The sequence below is a fragment of the Phaethon aethereus genome (genome assembly GCF_964289735.1).
Source record: "Phaethon aethereus genome assembly, chromosome: 10".
Classification (NCBI taxonomy): Eukaryota; Metazoa; Chordata; class Aves; order Phaethontiformes; family Phaethontidae; genus Phaethon; species Phaethon aethereus.
The window spans coordinates 9,412,087-9,435,451 of NC_138586.1; the positions used below are offsets into that span (position 1 = coordinate 9,412,087).

The 23,365-nt window shown below is 39.4% G+C and overlaps 1 protein-coding gene across 1 annotated transcript in view; it reads right to left on the reverse strand.

The window, feature by feature from the left end:
* Positions 1 to 23,365, reverse strand: part of AFF2 (ALF transcription elongation factor 2) — a gene marked incomplete at its 3' end in the record, with an annotated part of 338,544 nt that overhangs the window by 68,733 nt on the left and 246,446 nt on the right. The window contains exons 8-9 of the mRNA XM_082004365.1: positions 20,709 to 20,760; positions 5,239 to 5,276 (exon numbers count right to left, since the gene is read on the reverse strand). Coding sequence (XP_081860491.1) covers positions 5,239 to 5,276; positions 20,709 to 20,760 — 90 coding nt within the window. The remainder of the gene's footprint in view (positions 1 to 5,238; positions 5,277 to 20,708; positions 20,761 to 23,365) is intronic.

Here is a 23,365-nt window from a genome sequence, read left to right on the forward strand (position 1 = left end):
GCCTGATTTGACTGATTAAAAACAAAACAACCTCCAGACCTAGCCCACTGGCCTGCACTTTTGCCAGTGGGAGGAAAAGATCTGTTTACGGTTACTGCTATTACAGCATACATTAGCTGACCCTTGGTGTCCGACCTGCTTGCCCTCCCGCTTAGTGAGTCAATAAGAAAATCCTCTGGCTCTGCATGACTTGCTTAGACCTCAGACCTTCCATGCAGAATAAGGTCTGTCCAGGGAGGGAAAAACAAGGTGCCACTCCAGCTGGCAAAACAATGATATTTTTAAAGTGCAGTCAGTAGAAACAGTCAGTCCTATTCCATGTATAATCAAGGATGAAAAGGCCATGAAAAATACCACTGCGCTTTGCAAATGAGAGGTCAATTGAAATGTCAAGATATCAAATGTTAATGGATTGCATTTCCAATGACAGTTGGGACAGAAAACCATACGGAGTCAAGTCAGATGCCCTTCTGAGGAGAAGATGAGTTTTATGGCAGGAAAAGACAAGAAACACCAGAAGTCTTTCTGGTTAACAAACTTGTGGCTGATGGAAAACAAATATATTTTGAAAATATAAAAAGCAGCGGGATTTTAACACAAGCTATAATACCAAAACATGTATCTGGAAGTCATTATATCTACAGCAAATTTAAGCACATGCAGGTGTTTGGGGAAAATGACATTGCTTCCTATTTAAGATTTTTAAAGGGACTATAAAAGAAGAGAGTATAAAGGACACTCAAGGAAGGCAATGTTTTCTTCCCTGAAGCAAGAAGTCAGTTCCAATATTCTCACAGTTCTACAGCAGTTCATGGACTACATGGGCCACTCTTAAAAGCAATCATTTTCCATTTAAAAAAACCTAATTTCTCTCTTACAAAACTGTTGTATTTCATAGTGTTGGATGACATCAGCTTTTAGCCAAATCATTCTTTCACCTAGCCACATTTTCCCAAGGAATCCATTGGCCTTTTTCATAAAGGACTGTAATCTGAGGCCTTTGTTTAGAGTGACATTATATCCAGTCCTTAATCAGAAGGGCATTGCCATGCAAAGAACTCATCTCTTTAATATGAAAAAGCGAAAAGAAACTAGTTTTCTTTCTAACCACTGTCTCTGCCTGACTAGTAGACACATAGCCTTCCTTTCCAAATTGTAGAGAGAGTTGCCTTATGTCTTTATTAGCTTACTGGTGGGCTCACATACTTATAGAGAAAACAGCATTATTTGTAGCTTTTTAGTAGGAAGACTCCTTGGCCTATACAACAGAGATATGTAGTATCAGGAATGAAGACCATTGAGTAATCATTTGCTCTTTTGTGTAAGAATAACTACATGGGTGGTTCCCAGTGAACATATGAGGAAAAGGGATTAAAAGAAAACAGACAGTATTTTTTCACACACTGTGGTGCTCAATGCTGCAGGATGTTGTGGGGACAAAAAGTGTAAGAGAGATTTTGCATGGAGGATAGATCCATTGGTACCCCCTAAACACAGGATTATAGAAGTGGTCAAAAGCTGTGTGCAGGGAGGTAGGAAGATACTCCCTATGCCTCCGTAACTGCTGTTCTTCTTTCTCCACCTCCTGCCACTGGCAGAGATAAAGCACTGGGTTGGTTGACCTTCAGTCTGTGTTAATGTACAGGCTGCCAAGCCAAGTGAATTTATACTTGAGAGTGAGGCCTAACTCTGACCATGCCTGGATCTGAGGGGATCCTGCAGCTTAACTCACTGATGAAAGACAAGTGACGTGGTCCAAGTCAACATAAGCACAACTCCTCTAGGCTCTATGCTGATGTGGGCTCCCAAGTCTGGAAAAAAAATCTAGGAAGAATGATCATCAGCTGGGTTTCAGAACAAAGCTGCTATTGAATTTTAACGATATTGCCGTTCTTCCCCTCTTCCATCAAATCACAGGGTATATAGAAGATTATTTCCTCTGGATGTATCCTAATTCAAAACAATTTCTCATGTAACAGCTCTTTAGAAAGTGTACACCCTCCACAGGGTAAACTTGTTTAAGTCATGTTACCTCTTTCAGACTCAGGGATAGGAACAGCATGATAAGGACCAACAAGTAAGTAAGAAAGTATCTAGGACTTTGCATCCCAGAAATGCCTTTTCTGCTGCAGACTCTCAGGGTAAATATGGATAAAACCAATGGGGGAAAGCACGTGCTCCTTATATGACAAGGGCAGGAAAGGATAAATAAGTTAAATGTAATAGATTCTGCAGTTAGGGGGGCCACCTTGGTGCCACATACAGACAGAAAAGGTTCTTATATTTTTGAAAAAGTAACCCCACTATTTCCACCCAAAAAAACCCCAACAAACCAACAATCCAGTTCTGCAGACATAGAGACTTCTTCGCAATTTTGTGTGTGCCTATTTATAACAATATTTTGTCAGATGATGTTACTGATACATAAACATGAGTTCCTATGGATGTGTTGTGTCTACAAGCAACATGGAATTGAGACCAAGCCTTCTGAAGGAGCCAAATGCCACCTGCACCTACTTTGGCCATCAGGAAGTTCACACCAGTTAGTCTAAGCACCTATAGACACTTGGACATTAAGAAAGCAGCTGCTTGTCTGCCTTACTGAACTGTAGTAAGAAAACTTCCTTGTTTTTTTCCCTACATAAATGTTAAGTGCTGGAAGGATTCAGTAGAACAAAAAAGAACAGTAAACTTCCTCCTGAATATTGAACCAGCAACATTAATAAACTAAGCTATGAAAAGTAAATAGACCATTTCTACAGAAATCTTCATCATGCTCCTAAACTAACATGTTAAAAAGTACCACTATTAGGCCCTGTCCAAGGACTCTATATAAACCACAGTCTTTAAAAGGGAGTGATTTCTGATTCCAGTTTTGGGACACAAGATCTATGTCCGTACAACATAAAAACACGGAAATTTGTAATGCTAATGACAACTGCGAATATTTTATATATATATTTATATATCTTAAAAAATATATATTGTAACAGATGTCAAATGCAGTTAGGTTCAACTCAACTTATTAGTGCATGGCTTTTAGCCAACAGCAATTCACATTTGCAAAGTGTACTATCACATATGTCTTAATAACAGAAACGTGTTTTTAAAAATGTATGTGATAAGTCACATATGGTAGAAGGAATCGGTACAGCTTTCAGCCCTTATGACAATGGAAGCTACTAACTTTATTTTGCATAGCTGAAGAACATTAAAATTCAACTGAAATTCTCTTTGACATTTGAGAGCTACAAAAGCAACGACTAAAAGCTAAACAAGCCAGAGCTGTACTAAGTGTGGCTGTGATGCTTATGTAAATGTAACCCACATCTACTACAGCTATCTTAAAGACACTATTCTTACTTTTGCCCTGAGAGGTAATATTTTAGTATACAATCATAATTGTGCACAGGTACCTTAAATGGTTACATGTCACTGAAAAATACTAGGCAGATTTTTCAGCTGTTTTGTTATGCAGAGTGTAATTAATATGTATAATGGATTCCCTAGGGTCCTAACCGAAGCTGCCACCATGAACATATTCACAGAGAAGTTAAACAACCAGTTGGGGGAAACATGACAAGGTAAAATATGCACATGTAGGTAGAAAGAGTGAGACTGTCCATCTGGCCTTCTTCCATTCCAAAATGTTACACTTACTCAAGTCCCATAAACGAATGATTTAACCTAAATCACCCTTACCCCCCACTTCCAAATCTTTCTGGTGGATTAATTGGGCATCAGTGTCACATACACGCTGATTAATGACTGCAAGGCTCAATATCTCTGTTATATGTCAGAAAATTCAATTCAGCTGAGCTGTTGCTGAGAATTTGACTCAAAAAGTAAAAAAAGAAGTGAATGAATGATAAATGATTATTTTGGACTTGTTCCCCAGGACTCTCATCACCTTGCAACTCCTGGATCTTCTAGAATGTGAGGTGAAAACACAGTTCATTTCACACCATTAAACAACCACCAGCTAACAATGGCTTTAATTCAGCTTGCACTGAATTTGAACTAGCCCTATAGGCAAGAAAGGTCCCTTGTCTTATTAGAAGTTTCATGTGCTATCAGGTCCCTGCTGGATCCTATTTCTAATTTTTATCAGATTGAATGAAACATAAAGAGAGAGTGATTTATGACTGCCTTGCATCTTGCCTAATCACTCCAAGGAGTGTTTATACACATTTTGCATTCAACTTTATAAGGTGTAAATGACTATACATGATGGAAGCCAAGAGAGGAGAACTGTATTCTTTTGTTATGTGTGCTAAAACACAATGATTTGTGAGTCCTGTCAGTGCACGTTCTTACAAATACAAAACCACTCCAGTCCAAAAGCCAGCATGATCAGCAAACTACTATAAAAATAAGAACATTTCCTCTGTCTGTAACAGGACTATACAGTTACTGGGACTTAGTTAAACTGCAATGATCACCTACGGAAGCTGAAAAGATGTGTTTTATTGGTACATAAGAGCCTATTAAGACTGGAGTATTCATTATTTAAACAGAATCACTGACTGCTGGTAGCTTTAACTGAAAATGCCTTTTCTCAAAGAGCCAGGACATGTATATAGCAACTTTCTTAATTCAATGATATATGGTTAAGTGTTGCCGCTAGTGCCCTAAGATTTAAGAACTTCTCATAAAATGCCCTGGAAATTGCTCCCTGGTAGCTTGCTCATCCTTCACAGAGCCCTACTGTAAAGAGCAGAAACATACGTGTGTGTATGGTGTGAGAGACGCACACACAGAGGGAGAAAGAGCTCTTAATCAACAGGATGGCAAAGCTTTGATACATAGGTGCAAAATATTCCCATGTGTCTAGAAATCATTTGGCACATTCCTAGCTATTTCCCCCCTGTCAGACCTTCTCAAGGATTGCAATTAAAAATCATAATCTTTTTAGCATGTACAAACCTCCCCAAGGCTAGGAGCACTATGTATTGAGTATGATTGTGATATTATTTGGCAGCTATTCATAGACAACACATTAATTTATGGAAACTGGATGAAACTTGGGGAGTGCAATCATTAGGGACACATGAGAAATGTTCTTTCCTCAATGGAAAGCTTTCCTCAATGATACTGATCTTTTTATAGCTATGATTAGGGGCAGCTTGAATTCTCTTATCTCTTGTATCTCCCTTCTTACTGTCCTAGTCTTTTTAGTGATTGTATACAACAACTTTGTTAAGCGTGCAGTTTCAAACAGATATAAAAATAACTTACTTTACAGGAATGTTTCTCAATTTTGTCTTTTCAGCAGCCTGTGAACAGAAGAGGGGTGGGGGAAAGCAAACAATTAAGCAACACACCAAAGCACAACCGAGCCGCAAGCAAACACCAGCGCGCAGATGCTCATCAGAAGCGCGCACCCCGGCAGCCCATCACAACCCAGGCAGGAGCTTGACCCTTTCAGAGAGATGGTAGAGATACAGGTTTTAAATACTTCTGCCCCAGTTTGTGATATCAGTGTGTTTATTTTTAATGGCCAGGAGTATTTAGGAAGCACTCATTCCGGGCGATCACTTCATTTCCCACTCCGAGGTCTGGCCCCTTTGTCACAAGCTATCTGTCCAGATCTGGAACAAGAACAACAACAGCAGAAAATACAGGGAAGAACGGACCCAGTTTCCAAACCAGTTTTTATTCTCCAACAACAGAAAAGGGCAAGGGATGACCAAATGTTCAGATCAATTTCCGCTTGTGAAACCTTTGAGAAAACACACTCCAAATCATCTAAATGAGTAAATCTTTGGGCCTCCCGGCCTGCACCACCTCAGACATGGAGCCTGGTTCCAGTTTATTGCTGAACCCATTGATCTGTGTACAGTCCATTTATCATTCATGAAAAGAGCCAGTGATCTTCACAGTATATTAGAAGAAACAACTCAGATCATCTGTCAACGGCCCTCTTATTTCTGTTTCCCTCTCCACAGGGATTTCATCTCCTTCGATTCTTCTTGAATTAAAATGTTGCTAAGCAACACAGCTGGGGGCACCGATGGCAGAGCTGTGCCCGTCTATCTCACTGGTTAAGCTGCTCGAGATGTTAGTGGCGGTTTTGTTTTTTAATGCTTCTGTGGCATAATTACGTAATCTGAACCAACCTTGCACACCCCCCCGCCCCCAATTTTTTTCAGAATAGGTAAATAACATTTTAATGCAAGAGGGCTTGAAATATCACCTTCAGGTAAACTAGTTGTATCATTTCAGAGAATTCCTCCTAGCGTTTGCAGAACAAGATTGTAATAGATGTCAATGTGGAAAGCGGTCAGATGGGTAGTGAGATTACAAGCACGGAGAGCGGTGAAAGGCAGAATTAAGACAACTGATCCAGAAACCTCTTATAGTACGGAAAGTTTTAGGGCTTAATTACCTTCAGAGATATTTTTATAAAGCCTACCAAAATTGAAGAGAAAGGTTTTGGTGAGGAACTTTAACCTCTGCTATGCTTAGGGATGGGAATAAAATGGTTGCCACATAGGAACTGCTAATATTAGCGGTCCTAAAAAATGCTCACATAAGCCCTTGAGGAATTAAATCCTTTAAGAAAACTGACTAACTTTTGAAACCTCTGGGACCGGCACAACTGTGTTGCAAATTTTGCCAGAATGAGTTTTCCTTTGGGGTCTACTATGGGGCTAGTTTTTCAAAATACCTGCTGTTTTGGCACTTTTGCCTTCAATCATAGCAAAGATAGAATCTGTGTTTAAATCCATGGAAAGCCCTAATAATGAGTTTAAAATTTTGGAGAAAGAATTAGAGCTTGTGAGAGCTGAGATGGTGCAACAGCAATGCTCTGGGCTGGCTCCCAGCGTGTGAAGAAAAATGTGTTTCTTTCATTTGGATTATATTGTCCATCTAAAGAATAAATGAATGAATGCATGATAGGAAACAATTATATTAATTGTACAGTAGGGTTGCTAAATAAAACACTTAAACCTCAGGAAATGCTAAACTTAAGATTGCACAAGTAAGTGTTCCAGACCCAAAGCTAATTATGTCCTCTCAAACAACCCTATGATGAAATGGGGTCCCTGCCTCATTAGTGAGATAATGTGAGTTGTGCCTCTTTCCAATGATACTCTCCCAAATCTCCTTTTTTCAGCTGCCATGTGTAAATGCAGAGTCAGAAGCATATTGTTAAGAAATCTGAGTAATAAACTACATGTAACAACACACAAATGCTTCATTTAAAATGGATTAAAACGCCATCAAAAATGGCATTTCAGTTTCCCAAGTCTCCCACTAAATGCCAAGTTTCAATCCCATCCTGCAGGGAACTAAAATTATTTTTAAAGCTCATAAATAGCCTTCCACAATGGCAGAAGTTCTTTTGACTGTACAGTGATATTTTGCTTGACCCTTCTATATACCAGATAGCTGGACTATAACAATTCTGAGTTCAAGCATGTGAAACTTGCATCTAAATCAGCTTTTTGTCCCCCAAATTATTAAAAAATTACTACACAAAAACTGATATCAAAATACAGATACAGAAAAGAAAACACAAGAGTGGAGAGTGTCTAGGATCGGATCACAATTAAATAATAATAATGCAGCCAATTCTAATACAAAGTAAAGCAAAAGATATTCTGGAGAGCATGTGCGTGATGGTGTGAGATAAACTGTTTACATGAAAGATTAAAGAACATGAAGATATTTCAGGGAGTTAGCACTGGCAATATTAAAGTCATAGAATATTAAAAAGCGGAGTCTAAACTGGATGTCAGGTTTTTGACTATGTAGCTACATTGATGGCAATGGTTTACCCTGAAAGAAACATGGTAGATTTAGGAAGAAAGAGTTATAGATTTATTTTATTTTCGTGGACCATGAACATTATTCTAGCACATATCCTTCCTTAGATTTTTACATGGAGAATGTCCACGTTTTTTTCCCTTTGTTACTGGGAGAAGGCACTTTCCCAATTCTTAAGAAAAGGCACATGCCTGAGGGACAGTGTCCTTCACACACATGGTCACTCATACAGAGTTGTAAACAAATATTGCAAATGCTCAGGTTAATCTACATGCTAGACTAGTTTAATGTTGGATTATCAAGCAACTGGTCATTCCCTATTACAAATGATTCAGTTTGCCTCCGAGTGGTACCATGCACATTATATATGTCAGGGATTCTATCTGAGAAATAAATGCCGTATCTGGCCTTCTGCTTTTATTTGTCTTGTAGGTGTTACTCATTCATTTTTTAAAGCATATTTGTTGTGATATCATGAGCATGCCCAGTGGCAGAAGATAAAGGCAGGCAAAATCAAAGTGACATAGAGTAACTCTACACATTAAGCTTTGATGCAGAAACGTATTGTTTGAAAATATTTGGTGTGCAGCAGGTCTGTCAATTACAGCTAATTATTTTTCTCTGATCAGGAATAATGCAATCTTGTTTTAGGCAGGTTTCTTTGAAATGTACATCTTTTATATAACTTCATTATACGAAAATACTTCTTCCAAATTACTTTTTTTTTTGGGCTGCTATTGACTCAAATTGTCTGTGTTGAGTAGTTCTCTCTGCTTTGATAATTAACTTTTGATCATTACTGAATTTAGCAGCTCTAGTTAGATGTGTTCATAGCCATCCTCCTCAACTATTTCAGTGTTCATCGCCTTTAATCTTTGAACAAAATGATCTCATTGAGCCTCCATCAGCCTTGCTACTCAGTTAATAATTCCTGTTTCTCATCTTCATGACTGAATTTGATTTGTTTTAGACTTGATGTGAGCTTTTGATTATTAATTTAAGATATTTCAAAGACAACCATGTTTTAAGAGTTATTTTTAATCTTATATTCCTAGGCCTTTACAAATAAGAAACTGGTTTTAATTCCACAACGATTCCTGAACTTCATGTATTAAAAGTACTACCTAGAAACAGAGGAGGTAGGAGGTCCCTAAACCATGATACATGTGCCCTGAGTGGGAGATGATGTTGCAAAAGACTAGAATGAAATTGGACTGGTATAATGTAATATTCAATGAGTGTTAGGAGAATTACATCATGGGAACTTTGCTAATTTTGAGCTTGAAAACATGCATTAAAATAATTTAGGATCATTAGAAAATGGAAGCCAGAGTGAACTAGACAATCATTCCACTTTAATTTGTAATTTCCTTCTGATAATTTTTTTTTTATGATTACGGCCTTTCCATAATTGTGCCTCTGCTTTCTAAGACCTTAATTCAACAGCTGACTCTACTGTTGAATAAGAAGAAAGATGAAGAATACAGGAGAAACAATAGGATAAAGAGGTTCATCCATCAGAGATGTTTTCCCATGACTATTATAACATGAATGATTCCTATCTCTTACGTTGCAGTTGCATTACACCTGATTTTGGCACTAGTTGTTTTAGCATTAGTTCAAGAACCACTTGCACTGTGCTTTAATTGATCTGCAGTGTGGATATACCCATAAACTTATTTTGTTAGCAGGTATTTAACTATTACACAAAAGATCAAACATGGGAATAAGCACAACTTCTAGACTGTGCACAAGGACCACAAAATGTGAAAAATTATGTTTCTCTTTGTCACTATCAATTACTGGACAGGCTTTTGGATTGAAAGAACCAGAAAAAAGTAGACCAGTCATTACAACTTTCCTACGTCACAAAGACCTGAGGAGAATGAATTGAAAAGAGGCTGGCTTAAAAATATCAAAGTGAAATAACTGGCATCTGCAGAAGGCAACTTACATTTTTGGTCAAGTGTTACAGGGGAGGTGTCTGCTATCCAAAGAAAATATACATTTTCCATTGCATAACTGAAAACCCAGGATTTTCAGGGAAAACTATTTGATTTTGAGAAAGTGTGATTAGACAAAATTGATTCACAAGCACTCAGCCACCTAAGAAGGCAATTGCTGAGCTTCAGAGTCTCTTAGGGTGAGACAGATGGCACTCCATGCCATCAAACATGTTGGCAGAAGAAGGAAGGCCTTCATGCTTTAACTTTTTCCATGAACTGCTGCAAATCTAACTTAGGTTTATCTCCCAGTTTCTAACCAGCTCTATATGCTTGGGTGAATAGCTAAGCGACTCAACATGTATACAACCTACCACGCTGTTCTCCTGTCCTGTAGGTATAGAAAAGACTCCTTGGAGATCCAATAAAAACAAAGAAACTTTCCAGTTTCAGTTGAATAATATCTATATCTATATCTATATCTATATTTATATCTATATCTAATCTATATCTCTATCTTCAGAGATTATAATTTGTCTTGGAAGTTATACCATGCTTTTATTTATACAGAATGCCTTACCTGTGATCCTAAGTAATGAATCAAAACCCACTACTTATCAACTGCACTGTCTTGTGTTGTGCTCTGATTCTGTAATGATACAGTTGGTGCTTCCTGTGGAGGAAGGAGAGTGTAGTGTGCAGCAAACAAACTGTCCAGAATCGTGCTGGGAATCAGAAAGTCCAAACCTGACGGCTGAAAGATTAGCATGTGATGATACATGCATAAATATGTGTATTGTGTTCCTTTTTTTTTTCTTTACTTCATTGGTTACACTCTCCTCTACCTGTCCCCTAACGTCAACAGAGGAGATGACTATTTCTTTCTTGCTAATTGCCTTTGACGTGAAGTTGGCATCCTTATATTTGAGATTGTGTGTGATGTTCTGGGTCAGTCTCACCTCGAGGATGAAAAGCCCAATGTTACTGCATCTAGGACCACAACCAATGGAGTAGATACTCTCCTCATCACGTTGCATTTAAAAAAAAATAAGTATTTTCCCTTCAGAAACCAAACATGTGGGATGGATCAACTAAGATCTATTTCTTGAAATATCAAGTCACCAAGCATGTGGTATCTACAAATCAGAATGGTTCATTGAACTCTTGCTGTGTATAAACCACAGAGAGCTTCTCATCATTGCTTTGAGCAACCTTCATGGCTTCACAGAGAGATGCTCAAGAATCTGAATAATAATTAATATTGAAATAGTGGAAATTTAATTTTAATTGGTGCAGTGGAGGCTGGGTAAAATGAAAAACAGAGTTTAAGTGACCAAATCTAAAACAGTCTGTCTGTGGGTTAGGAGTCACCTTCATCCTTGATGTAAGTGAAGTGATTTTAATTGAGCAACAACATAGATATATTTGGGCTTCTGTCAGCATTCTTCTCAAATTGCTATGTTTCCACCAGGCCAATGGTGGAAATCAAACTAAGGAAGTGTGCAATGAAAAATGTGGCCATTTCCCATTCTTGAAGGACTATTCCTTTTTTTTTTTTTTTTTTTAAATGGAGAAAAGAGCTACACACACTGAAGTGCATACTACATTCTGACAATTACTTGTTGCTTGTGTAGACATACCTGAGCTGGTTTTAAATTAGCTAGTGTGGGTACTATGAACGTTGTTGCTTTTGTCACACAGGCTTCAGTTTACTCAGTGTCTCTGGTGAACTTTACAATACAAACTGTTATTGCTATCTGTCAGTGAATGGACTTATTTCAGAGATAACTCACATAACAGGTATGCTTATTTTAGGACTTTAGTACCCATGTATCTTGACAGAGGAGGCTTGAAACAGTGCCTTCCTTCCCCTATTATTTTTATATATCCTGGATTCTTTCAAAAATGCTTTTGATGGGAAATTGCTAATTGTACTCATTTAGACTCCTGCATCCAACAAAGGAGAAATTGTAATATGACATTACAAATTCTACTGATACTACTTTTGTAGTCCTACAAAGCATTGTCAAGTTGCTTTACAAATGCTAATCAATGTCTCATGGAGTCTACTAGATTTAAATGCTCTGACAATACCAATTGACTTGGTCATTGCAGAGCTCTATGGCAGAGAACAGAAATCCTGGCTAGAGTGAGGCCTGATATTTCATAATTGTTTTATTTGGATAATAAATATACAGCCCTGGTGACAGAAGTGTACTGAATAGTTCATGTCTAAGAAAAAAAAAATCTGAATTGAAATTCTGGTTTGAAACATCATTTCCTAGCAAATAATTTGTTACACATTCATTACAAATGACCTAGGCTTAGTGGATGGTAAAGCTATTGTTAAAATACAAAACATCTAGCTAGGAATAAAACTCAGTTGTCTTATTTACTGATGATTTTCCTAAAATGTGTGTTTGGTTCAACCCTCCACATGGCTAACAAATCAAAAAAATCCATTATTTGTTGGGTTTACTCCACAGTCGCATTTCAACATGTTAATGACATGATTAAAAATCTTGAGGAGGCAAAAGAAACAGAGAAAAGGTCAAGAAACATTTATAGAGAAACAAAAACTCTTCTCTAAATTTCTCTCAAGAAATAAGCAGCAAAACGCTAGATTCAAAGAGTATCCTGTGATATGACAGTCTCCACAACCTGTGTATTCCCAGTTCTAACACGAGTATTCTTTGTATCTCCATCCCTGAAACGTACCTAAACAGTGCTGATATTTTGAGGTCTTATAATGAGGTGTACCTTTAGTGTGCAATGTCTGATTGTTACTTCTGCAACATACACATGAATTATAACTTGCTGCCTCAAAATGGAAAGGAGGATAGGCAGACATCTCGGAAACAGCCCCTCATACCCCTGCCCATTTGCAGTTTATGCCCTTATATTTTCCTTTGTGGCAAAGGTCTTTATCTCATTCCTTGGGAAGTCCAACCTATCCTTAGTCTCTTCCCTACTCTAAATCAATTAATAGTTCCCTAGACTTGAGAAGCAAAAGGGCAGAGTCAAAGACTACCAGCAGTGGCAGTGCTGGGAAGATGTGAATTGATGTTGCTATTGTTCATGCTGCCCATTTATTTCCTGTGCAGAACTAAAGACTTTAAGGATTTTAATTTATACTGAACATTACATCTATGCAAACAGGCAACAGAGGTAACAGAGGTAAACACACATGAAATAAGTCTTTGCTGACCTTGGTCTGGTTTAGTACATTGCTCAGACGACTTAGCCAATTACTAAATTGCACAGCTCAAAAAATTAATATATTGCCATGAAACTGGTAATTTTGTAAAGGAGGCATGCTGTCTGTGAGAGCACCCTGCCCAAATCAATTGGACTGTCATGCTGTGGTCCTGACCTGTCCCTACGAACAGGCAGAAGGTCTGTTCTGGGACAATTCATCCTGCTGGCACAGAATGGAGCATCTCCAACCCCAGTAAACCTTGCAGCAGCAGATGAATTCATCCTAAGAAAAATTAAGGTGTTTAGTTCTCATTACTGTTCTCCTTCTGGAATACTTCCAGGGGAGATCAACTTTCACTTCTTCTCCCCTTATTCTGGCTGACAGAAGCTAATTACTGGATTTATCATGCCCTTTTCATCACCTACTTTGCACTTGTTCTGGCCGCCTATGAGTCCCTCCTTCAGACTTTTGCAATCCCTCCCCCTGTCTCAAAGCCAGCACTAGCACTATCCTCTACGGGTGTAAAAAACTCCCAAGAATTTAGATTTTGAAGTTCACAGACTGTTGCTTGGGCTTTTCAAAAGGAGCGACACTGCAGATGGCCAGCATAAGAAAGCCAGACACTTTCTTTACCAAAACACTTCACAAGGAATTAATGATAAAAATCACACTCCTTTTGAGCAGAAAAAGGAGATAAATGTTTCCTATGTGGTCGGATTAGTGAGTGTTGAGCACTGAGATGGCCTGCAGATATCACAGACTTCAGATTTATTTTTATAGGACAGAATGGTCAAGTCTGGCTTTTCTCTTAACAACAACAATGCTGGTGTCAATCAATTATCTCACCTGCTGCTGCCTCTGCTTGCTGCCAAAACAATACAGGGCTTTTGCATAAGTGGCATACATAGCAAGAGACTCTGGGGAAATATATTTTCCTCCATGCTTATAATAAAGTCTCCTTTAAAAAAAAAAAGTGTGCACAAGCATGCACATGCACAGAGTACATTATTCATCCTGTGGACTGAATGCTGCATGTCCTTCCTCCCTCCCATCCCAAAAAGGCTGGCAGATCTCCAGCGTCTGGTCCTTATAGCTGTACTGAGGAACAACTGCCCTTTCCACCTCTATTTAATTAGCGATGGAGGCATCGCTTCTTTTTAAAGCTTCTCCTTCAGGTGAATGATGTTTTATGGTATGGTTGACAGAGCCTGGCTGCTTCAGGCTGGTGGCATGAAAAACTAAAGCCCAGAGGCTGCTTAAGAGGGTGCTGAGGGGCTAGGAAGTGCCTGCTTACTTGTGAGGAAGTGAGGAGAGGACTTCTTGCAGCTGTATTTATCCATCTTTTCAACCAAGGCATTTCATTCTCCCTTTGCTAGGGCTGCCTGCTTGCCAGTATTTTATTTTCCTGTATGATTTTCTCTACTGCAGTGGAAGGTTTTTGAGACACTGAGCTGCCAGTGCATACTAGACAACTCGTGGAAAAAGCAAGTCAATGGGAGGGATGGGGCTCCTCCAGCTCCTGTGCTGGTCTGGGCTGCTTCTGCCCCAGAGCCCAGGTAAGAGCATGGCTGCAACCTGCAGGGGCAAACTTAGTGTTGTTGATCTGTAGCACTGTGCACTCTACGGCAACCATTTGTCCTGAGGGTTGTATTAATCCCCTTCCTCACTGATGGATGACCTCCACAACAACATGTGTGGAAACAATTACATGAGATTCTGTGAATTTGAACAAGTTAAAAGCTTTTGATAACACTGTGTATTTAGTGGTGTGCCATGTTTTTCACTCATAACTGCTGCAAGCTCAGCCCGGGTCTCAGAGTGGTTAACGAAAGCTTCTGCTGATAATAAACAAATATATGATATGAACCTACATCATTACCACGTGAATTATGACCTTAGATGTGTCAGCCATCAAATCTCTTACTACCAAAGAATTGTCTAACAGAAGCTGGAGTATTCATTTTAGACAGTTGATGATATATGGTTGTTTCAACTAGTGTTGTGCAGAATAAAATAATTTGAATGTCAACTAAAATGGACTGAGGTAGCAAGAAGAGACCTATCTTCATGAAAGGATTTTTCATGGTTATAGACTGACAAGGTTGGAGAACGCCTGTATTATCCTAATAGCTTCTGTTTTCATTAATGCCTTAATGAAAACATTTCACTACAATTATAAAACAGGACTGTAGATCTTAAACACTGCAATGTGGGTTCTTTCTCAAAACACATGCTACTGTGTCTACAACTGATGCTGCATCACTGGGATTTCAATGTAACCCAATGACAGATAAACTGTTTACATTAAAAGACTCTATCAAAGTTATTTTGCACCTAGTTTCATCCTAATCCATCTGATTTTTCTACAGCTTTGACAAGATGACCTCTCTCGCTGTGTGTGCAGTATTGATGTCATTACTGAAGAGCTGTTCTTCAGCCTTTCTGCTGATAACAAAGTAAATGGAAATGTAGAGAAACCTTGGGGAGGTAAACAGCTTGTTCAGGATCCAGCTAAAAAATGGGAAAAATTACAACAGGAAAAGATATCTCTTATTACAAGGAAAGTGGTCACTGTTCCACTTTAAAAGTGCTTACATGATACCATGACGGCATTCTGTGTCTTAGAATTTCATGAGCTTTTAAAAAATTTAACTTGAGTAAAGGCTTTGAAAGCTCAGTATGCATTGTAAGAATTCAAAGCTCAGCCTATCACCTTTTTAGACTCAGCTACAAGTCAAACCTAATATTAACCTAGCAAAAAAGAATTATGTTTGTGTAAATTACAAACAATAGAGCAGAGTCATGGATTATATGCATGTCTTGTGTTTGTATGTTTATCATGGAAGTGGCAATAAAGTGGCAATCATTAAGGGAAGGAGGGAAAGAAATCAAATAGAAAGGAAAAACATTTATTGATTTGTTCTGCCAAAACCACTATATACATAAAATACTGAAAATGAAGGTCTGTAACTAGTACCAAAGTTTCTTTGGTTCAAAAACACACAGAACGCTAGCAATGTGCTTTAAATTGAGTACACATTTCAAAGGTTAACAGGACTATTCCTTAGGCAGAAGAACAAAGAGGAGCTGGTTAAAGAAAATTTGGTACACTACAGCTACTTAAAATACTGTATCCAGGCACAACTCATTTGGATGTCTTTGAGCTCAAAGATAATTTGAATTATACAGAGGTCCTTTTAAGAACAAAAATACTAACCTGTGTTTCATCTAAGTTCTTTTAGCTGAACTGAGCTACTAATTAAAAATCTTCACTACTCTCCCTAATTTCTGATTTTTTTTTTTAACAGAATAATAAAGCCATCTAAAAGCGCTGTCCTTCCTCACAGAAGAGTATTAACATTATAATCTCTGAAAAGCCTTGTCATCTAATGGTTTTACTAATAACATATCTTTCATCTGCCTTGACTGTATCTCTTGTAGCCAATATAAAAATGTTGTGCAGTAGGACTTCTGAATGCAATACTGACGCATATGCCAACATTCCTCTCAGTGACAATACTACAAGAGTTTACAATCCAGGCAATGCTTAAATGTAACAATATGTCTCAAACAATACATTAAACAGATATATACCTGGGATTATAAATATGTGACATAAAAATCTATTGGGTTGGTCAGTGTGCATATTAAAAAACATTCAAGTAGGTCAAATTGTGTATAAGTTAAAACTTTAAAGACAGCAATTTTAATAAAACTGTCAATACAATTTTCTTTGTAAAAACATTTGAGACTGATTATGCTGCTTATATTGAAAGAGAAACACAAGGTCTATATCTTTAGATCTTTTATTGAACTGTGAGCGCAGCATCAATAACTGCTTCTCAGCTGTAAATGAAAATTGATTCCAGATCTAACCCGTCAGTTTCTGTGTGTCTTTAATCCCAAGTCACCAGCAATGAGACATAAGAATCAGCATTTTGTCTACGGGACAAAGCATGTGTCTCATGGCCAGCTCCGGTGTCTACACTGAAGATACTGTGGGATGTGTTCACATGTGTTAGATATAGGCAATAACTGTGGTGTCTCCAAGCAAGGCCCAAAAAGTGATGGTGGGAGTTTTCAGCTGGAGTGTAGTGGCTTGTAACTTGCCTCATGCTCTATTGCAAAGATCAGTATGGTACAAAGCTTTACAGATTTGAAGTCTGAAGGGACCTGCAATGAACATCTCTCATTGGTCCTCCTGCACATCACAGCCCAAAGAAATTCAATTGACAACTTCTACATCAAGCCCACAACTGCCAGAAGTCTAAAAGGAGAGGGAAACCACAAGGTTTCCATACAATTTGCAGCAGTTTGGCACTAATAGTTTGGTTTTCCAGTCAGCTCTCACTTGCGGAAGTCTCTTAAGCCCTCTTGGGTGAAATTAAAGTGTATAGCCTCTTTTCAGGAATATTGGTGATATGTTGCTAGGCCATCATCATGTGTGCCTTAACTAACTTTTGGCCTAGCACTTATATTAAGGAGAGTTCTTCAGATCATGTTTACAACTCTTAGGAACAATTTCCAGTTATTCAAAATCCTGTTTGAAAAGTGAACACTAAAAGCGAGCAGCACATTCAGTAACAGTGTTGTTAATACTATCTATAGAATAAATATATTCCACTGACTTCAACCTGGTAGCTCTCATCTTATCCAGAAATCAGGCTCAACTTCTTAATTATATCATTGACTGGAGCATGTTGGGTTTCTCCTCAGCAGTGGGAAGAAGGGAGACGTTTAAGACCTGAAAGAGCAAGAGGTCCATGGACCCCTAAATAATGCAATACAGGTCAGAAATAAGTGTGCTCATTCATAGGAGTGAAAAAATAAGACAGAAGATCGTGCTTTCTTGCAGACAAGCTTCTAACAATCTTCCACCATGACAAATGGACTATTGGTAGTCTCAGAAGACAGGCTGATAGATCAAACACTCGCCACATACTAGAGACATTCACTAGAAGATGAGATCAAGGTGCATTTGTGGATCAGTGTCACTACCACCCCTGCCATGTAAAGATTAAAGGGTCCCTAACAAGTCTCAAGGGACAAATCCTAGGTCCTACCAACCACTGTTCCCCAAAAATTTCGATTTCTTTGAAATAGGAGTAGAGATAAAGATAACAAACTTGATTTTTACATACTGTGTTTTTATTAATAAACATTAGTAAATGCCAGCTCATGCTTCACATTGGCTGCAGGCCTATAGCAAAAAAACCCATAAAGATTGTAAAGACAATGATTCCCTTTCTTTATAGAAGTGTTGCATAAACTGTTAATATGAATTTGAGCTGAGAGTTTTAAACTTTTCTCTCCCTGTCAGAATGCACACATGTGTACAGCTGAATTACAATGGCCATTTGACTGCAAAATCTTTATGTTTGAAAAAAAAAAGTATTTTTTTAACCTTGGGCTCCACAGCTGAACATTCAACATTGTAAAATTCACATATTGTAATTGCCTGGATCTACCCTCATGAATTAATGTTCTACATATATTTCAAACAAAAACATTGCAGTTACTTTGTAGATGTTTATGTGTCTGTCCAGTGGGCCAGATCGACCTTTCTTTCCATTTCCAATCCTCCTTCTTTAAAAAGATATGGCAGAAGCTGCTAAAGTGTGAAGGCACTGCCAGTATAATGCGTGAGTGATGCTGCTCAGCTTTGCAAGGCCATAGTCTGGGATGCAGTGTGTGACAAAAATCCAAAGGACAGACACATACCGTCACTCATTCAGGAAACTAAAAAGCTGAGGGATTCTTTCCTATAACATGTATAACTTTGTCTATACCCTCCGTTTGTAATACAAATAAAGAGATGCAACCATACAGGTGTTTTGTACATAGCAAAGGTGAAGGTTTCTCTTGAAGTGCAGGGCATTTAAGAAATATGCTCAGCATGCTTCCTGTCCAGACAGTTAATTTATTTTTTATGTGACTGGAAGCGCTCATGTTTGGAATCCATAAATATACAGACCATAATCTGTTTCTTAAGAAGATATTTGGGAGAGCTTAGAAGACTTGAATCAATTCTAATCACTTAAAGTGAGACGAAGTTCAAACTGCCAAAAGGAAAAACATTTCCTATGTACTATAAAATTTTGAGAAACTACATGAATGGTCCTTATTGTGCTCTCTTGTCTGTAGCTTATGCTGTGAATGGTATTACTGGAAAGTCACACAGCGTTTTGGTGCAGTCTGAGGCTTCCTACAGCTCGGCACATCACCACCACAGAAGGACTCAGGCTGCAGCCCCTGAACTGGGAGCAATGTGACACTGTTGTTGAGCATGACACTGCCTTTAGGTAAGAGGCACACATGTACCACATGACAGCAATGATGTTTTGAGCGCTATCAATATTCCACTGTGCAGCGTAGACATAACCGTGTCTTTCCTGCTTGGGATTAACATCAGAGACGACACCTATTCAAGTCAGTGAGGGCTTTTCATTTGATGTCAGCAAATGCTGTATCATTCAGCAATGGTACGTGATTTCATCTTAGCAGTGTAAATTTGTCTAAATTTGAAATAATTCTACTTAAGTCACTAGAAAAATAATACTGTAGGAAAGCAAAAGTAATTCCTACCTGATAATATATTTCCATTTCTATATTTTGGGCATCTCAGTATCACAATGTCATCTTACAGGACTATTTGGGCAAATTTCCTGCTGGTTTCATAAGCCACCATGTTTGTACAACAGCGCATTGCAAAAGTACAGGCTTTTGATCTTTTGGCTTCAGATGAGAGTGCAAGTCTATCTTGGTGCTAAAAAATACTGACTTGTATGACTAAGGGGTCAACTGACACCAGAAGGTAAATTTTTCCTGGCACGACCCTAAAGGACGGATTTAGGTAGGTTGAAGGAGAACATTTAGATGGTTTAAAAATAAATAAGAAAGATCTACTCATAATTAACATTTCCCAGGCTGAACAGATGATCTTATGCTGAATTACAACATTACCTTCCTCTCTATTGCACATGTTTACACATTTGAACCTATTGCATATATAAAGTAACACGAAGGATGACTTTAATCCAAAGCGTCTTTTTTTTCTGATAAGAATGTTGAGAATATGAATTTTACCAGCATTATCCATAAATATTTATAAAGTGGGAAGGATAGAGAATGACATGAGCCAATTTTCTGAAAATGATTCTTCATTAAGGTCCCAAGCAGGTGGAGAGACTTTCAGTATTGACTTACGGCTACACACTGAGGATTCTCCTTCTCAAATGGGAATCGCTGGATTACTAACTCCCAGCCCTTTACTCACTGACTGGAACAAAACTTACAGACCCAATCTTCTCGGGTGCAATTGTACAAATGAATTGCAAAGGGCAAACCAACTGCAGTTGTTGACAGTGGTCTGATGTGGTCATTTTACATCCCCTTCCAAAAAGGTCATCAATTTCAGAAATTGATTGTGAAACAAGTGGAGGCTGTTCCACAGTTAGTTTCGTGCAATGGAGGATAGAAACTTGGAGCACATTAAGCTATTACTGGGTGATGCCATGTGTGATCTCCTGTTCCAAAGCTCATAAGTCATGTTTTGGTTTAGTTTAATCCACTTCACGAAGTTAATTCAGCAAAACTGACAAAATGCATTCTTATTAAAGAATAGGTTTCTTCCCACAGAGGTTCTATGTGCAAGCAAGATTTAAGCTAATGGATTCTGCAGCACCCCAAAATCCTTTTGATGTAAATATAGTAAACCACATGCAATCACATTCAACTGATGAAACAATTTTGTTGAATTATATGGTCTATGCACTTATATCAGATGTATTTACCTGCTCATTGTCATCTTCATCACTGCTGAGTTTCAGATCATCCTCAAGCATTCTGAAAAAAAAGAGAGGCAATGGAGAATTACATTTAATGAATTAACTTTATATACAATGGGCTAAATTTACCCTTCAGCAAAGTCAGAGGAAAAATCCCTTTCAATTCAACAACAAAATCAGATCTGTGATAAGTAAATTGATGAATACTCCATGTATGTATGTATTAGTTCTTCTGTGTGAAGCTAGGTAAGAACAAATGACTTTCAGACTCATCCACCATGAAGTTTGGCAGTCACCTCCTCTTTCATGTCCTCTTTTATTTGTACATTGTCTCACGGTGATTAGTCCATATACACCTATGTATACATCTAAATCAGAAGGTGTAAGTGAAATTCAGCTCTGAGACTGTTAAAAACTGAGAAAAAGTCCTCCATGTTTCATTCCTGATCTAGGGCATCACTGATTTCCTTTGAGGCCAATACCAATCGCCAGCTATCAAACTGAGAATGCAGAGTGGAGAATAACAAGAAGAGGAGGAGCTTGTCTGAGGCTTGATGGGACCTCACTGTTGTTAGTATTTAAAGGCAGAGTAAACGTTTTCCAAGTGAGCAATCTGTGAATTCATACCCCCTTTTTTATTTCTTTATTTTTTGAAATATAGGGAAATCTCACATCACTGCTCCCTGCCCTTGGTTAAAGGGGAAGGAAATTCCTAAAAGATGTGACTGTCCCAGTGCCTCCTTCCTTTCCTTTGGTAGAAGAAAGAGTTGAATGATGCATATTACTATATTAAAACTCATCTTATGATATTGCTTCTTTTTTTTGTTAATCCAAAACTTGGATGTGGCAAAACAGGTGGGGTAAGAAACCATATTATTTGCTGATACGCCTTTGCAGAAAAGGTCTCTTCTTTCAAGGACTGTCTACCTAGACACGACTAGCAGCCACCAAATACACTCCTGTACAGCTTCGCATATATTCAGGCATTTATCTGGTGGTCCTCCTCTGAGCTGGTATTCCTTCGGGCACACTTCTACTTCACACCCATCTTTTCACCTTGACAAATTCTCTTACCACAGGATGACGTATGAATGAATCAGCACATCTCAGCCAGGTCCGCTGTGACAGCCACTAAAATTGCCCAGCTTCCTTTCTCCCAGCCTGAACTCCTTTACCCACGGCAGGAGGCTTGCAAATTGCAATTACTGTTTCCTTTCTGCCTTGATGGAGACTGAAGTCTATGATTTTTTATTGTTAGCCTTTAAATAACTGTGGCAATCAATGGATGTTCTGTTAGGAAGGTGGTTTTTTTTTTTTGTTTGAAGACTACCAGTAAATCATGGAAGCCTCCCGGTATAAGGAATTTTAAAGACGGGACAATAATCCCAATGTGGAAATATCAGAAGGTTCGAAGCCCTGCTGGTGCTCTTAAAAAAAGAGAAAGTGCAAGGAGATCTTTAAACCGGTTTGTAACTCATCTGTCTTTCAGTGACCTCTGTTGTCGGGCAGCTCAGTGGTTACAAAGTATCTGGACACATAACTACTAGTCATTAATGTCTTGATAAATGGCAGATGCCTCCCTGTAATATGTGAACCCATAAAAGTAAGACTGTAGCATGGATAAAAAATCTTCTAAAAGTTAGAATTTGTGGTGGGTTGACCCTGGCTGGATGCCAGGTGCCCACCAAGCTGCTCTATCGCTCCCCTCCTCAGCTCGACAGGGGAGAGAAAATATGACGACAGGCTCGTGGGTCGAGGTGAGGACAGGGAGATCACTCACCAGTTACCGTCACAGGCAAAACAGACTCCACTTGGAGAAATGAGTTTAATTTATTACCAATCAAATCAGAGTATGATAATGAGAAAAAACCCCAAATCTTAAAAACACCTTCCCCCCATCCCTCCCTTCTTCCCTGGCTTAACTTTACTCCTGAATTCTCTCCCTCCTCCCCGCCAGCAGCACAGGGGGATGGGGAATGGGGGCTGTGGTCAGTTCATCACACCTTGTCTCTGCCGCTCCTTCCTCCTCAGGGGGAGGCTCCTCACACTCTGCCCTGCTCCAGCCTGGGGTCCCTCCCACGAGAGACAGTCCTCCACGGACTTCTCCAACGTGGGTCCTTCCCACGGGCTGCAGTTCTTCACGAGCTGCTCCAGCCTGGGTCCCCCCATGGGTGCCGTCCTTCAGGAACAGGCTGCTCCAGCCTGGCCCCCGCAGAGTCCCAGGTCCTGCCAGCAAACCTGCTCCAGCCGGGGCTCCTCTCTCTCCCCACGGGGCCACAGGCCCCGCCAGGAGCCGACCCCAGCGCGGGCTGCCCACGGGGTCACGGCCTCCTTCGGGCATCCCCCTGCTCCGGCGTGGGGCCCTCCCCGGGTGCGGGTGCAGATCTGCTGCCCCGTGGAGCTCCATGGCCGCAGGGGCACAGCCGGCCTCCCCGGGGGCTTCCCCAGGGGCTGCCGGGGACCCTCTGCTCCGGCGCCTGGAGCCCCTCCTGCTGCTCTGACCTGGGGGTCTGCAGGGTTGTTGCTCTCACATATTCTCACTCTTCTCTTCTGCTGCAGTTGTGCAGGGATTTTTTTCCCCCTTCTGAACTCCGTTTCCCCAGAGGTGCTGCCACCGTCGCTGATGGGCTCGTCCTTGGCCAGTGGTGGGTCCATCTTGTAGC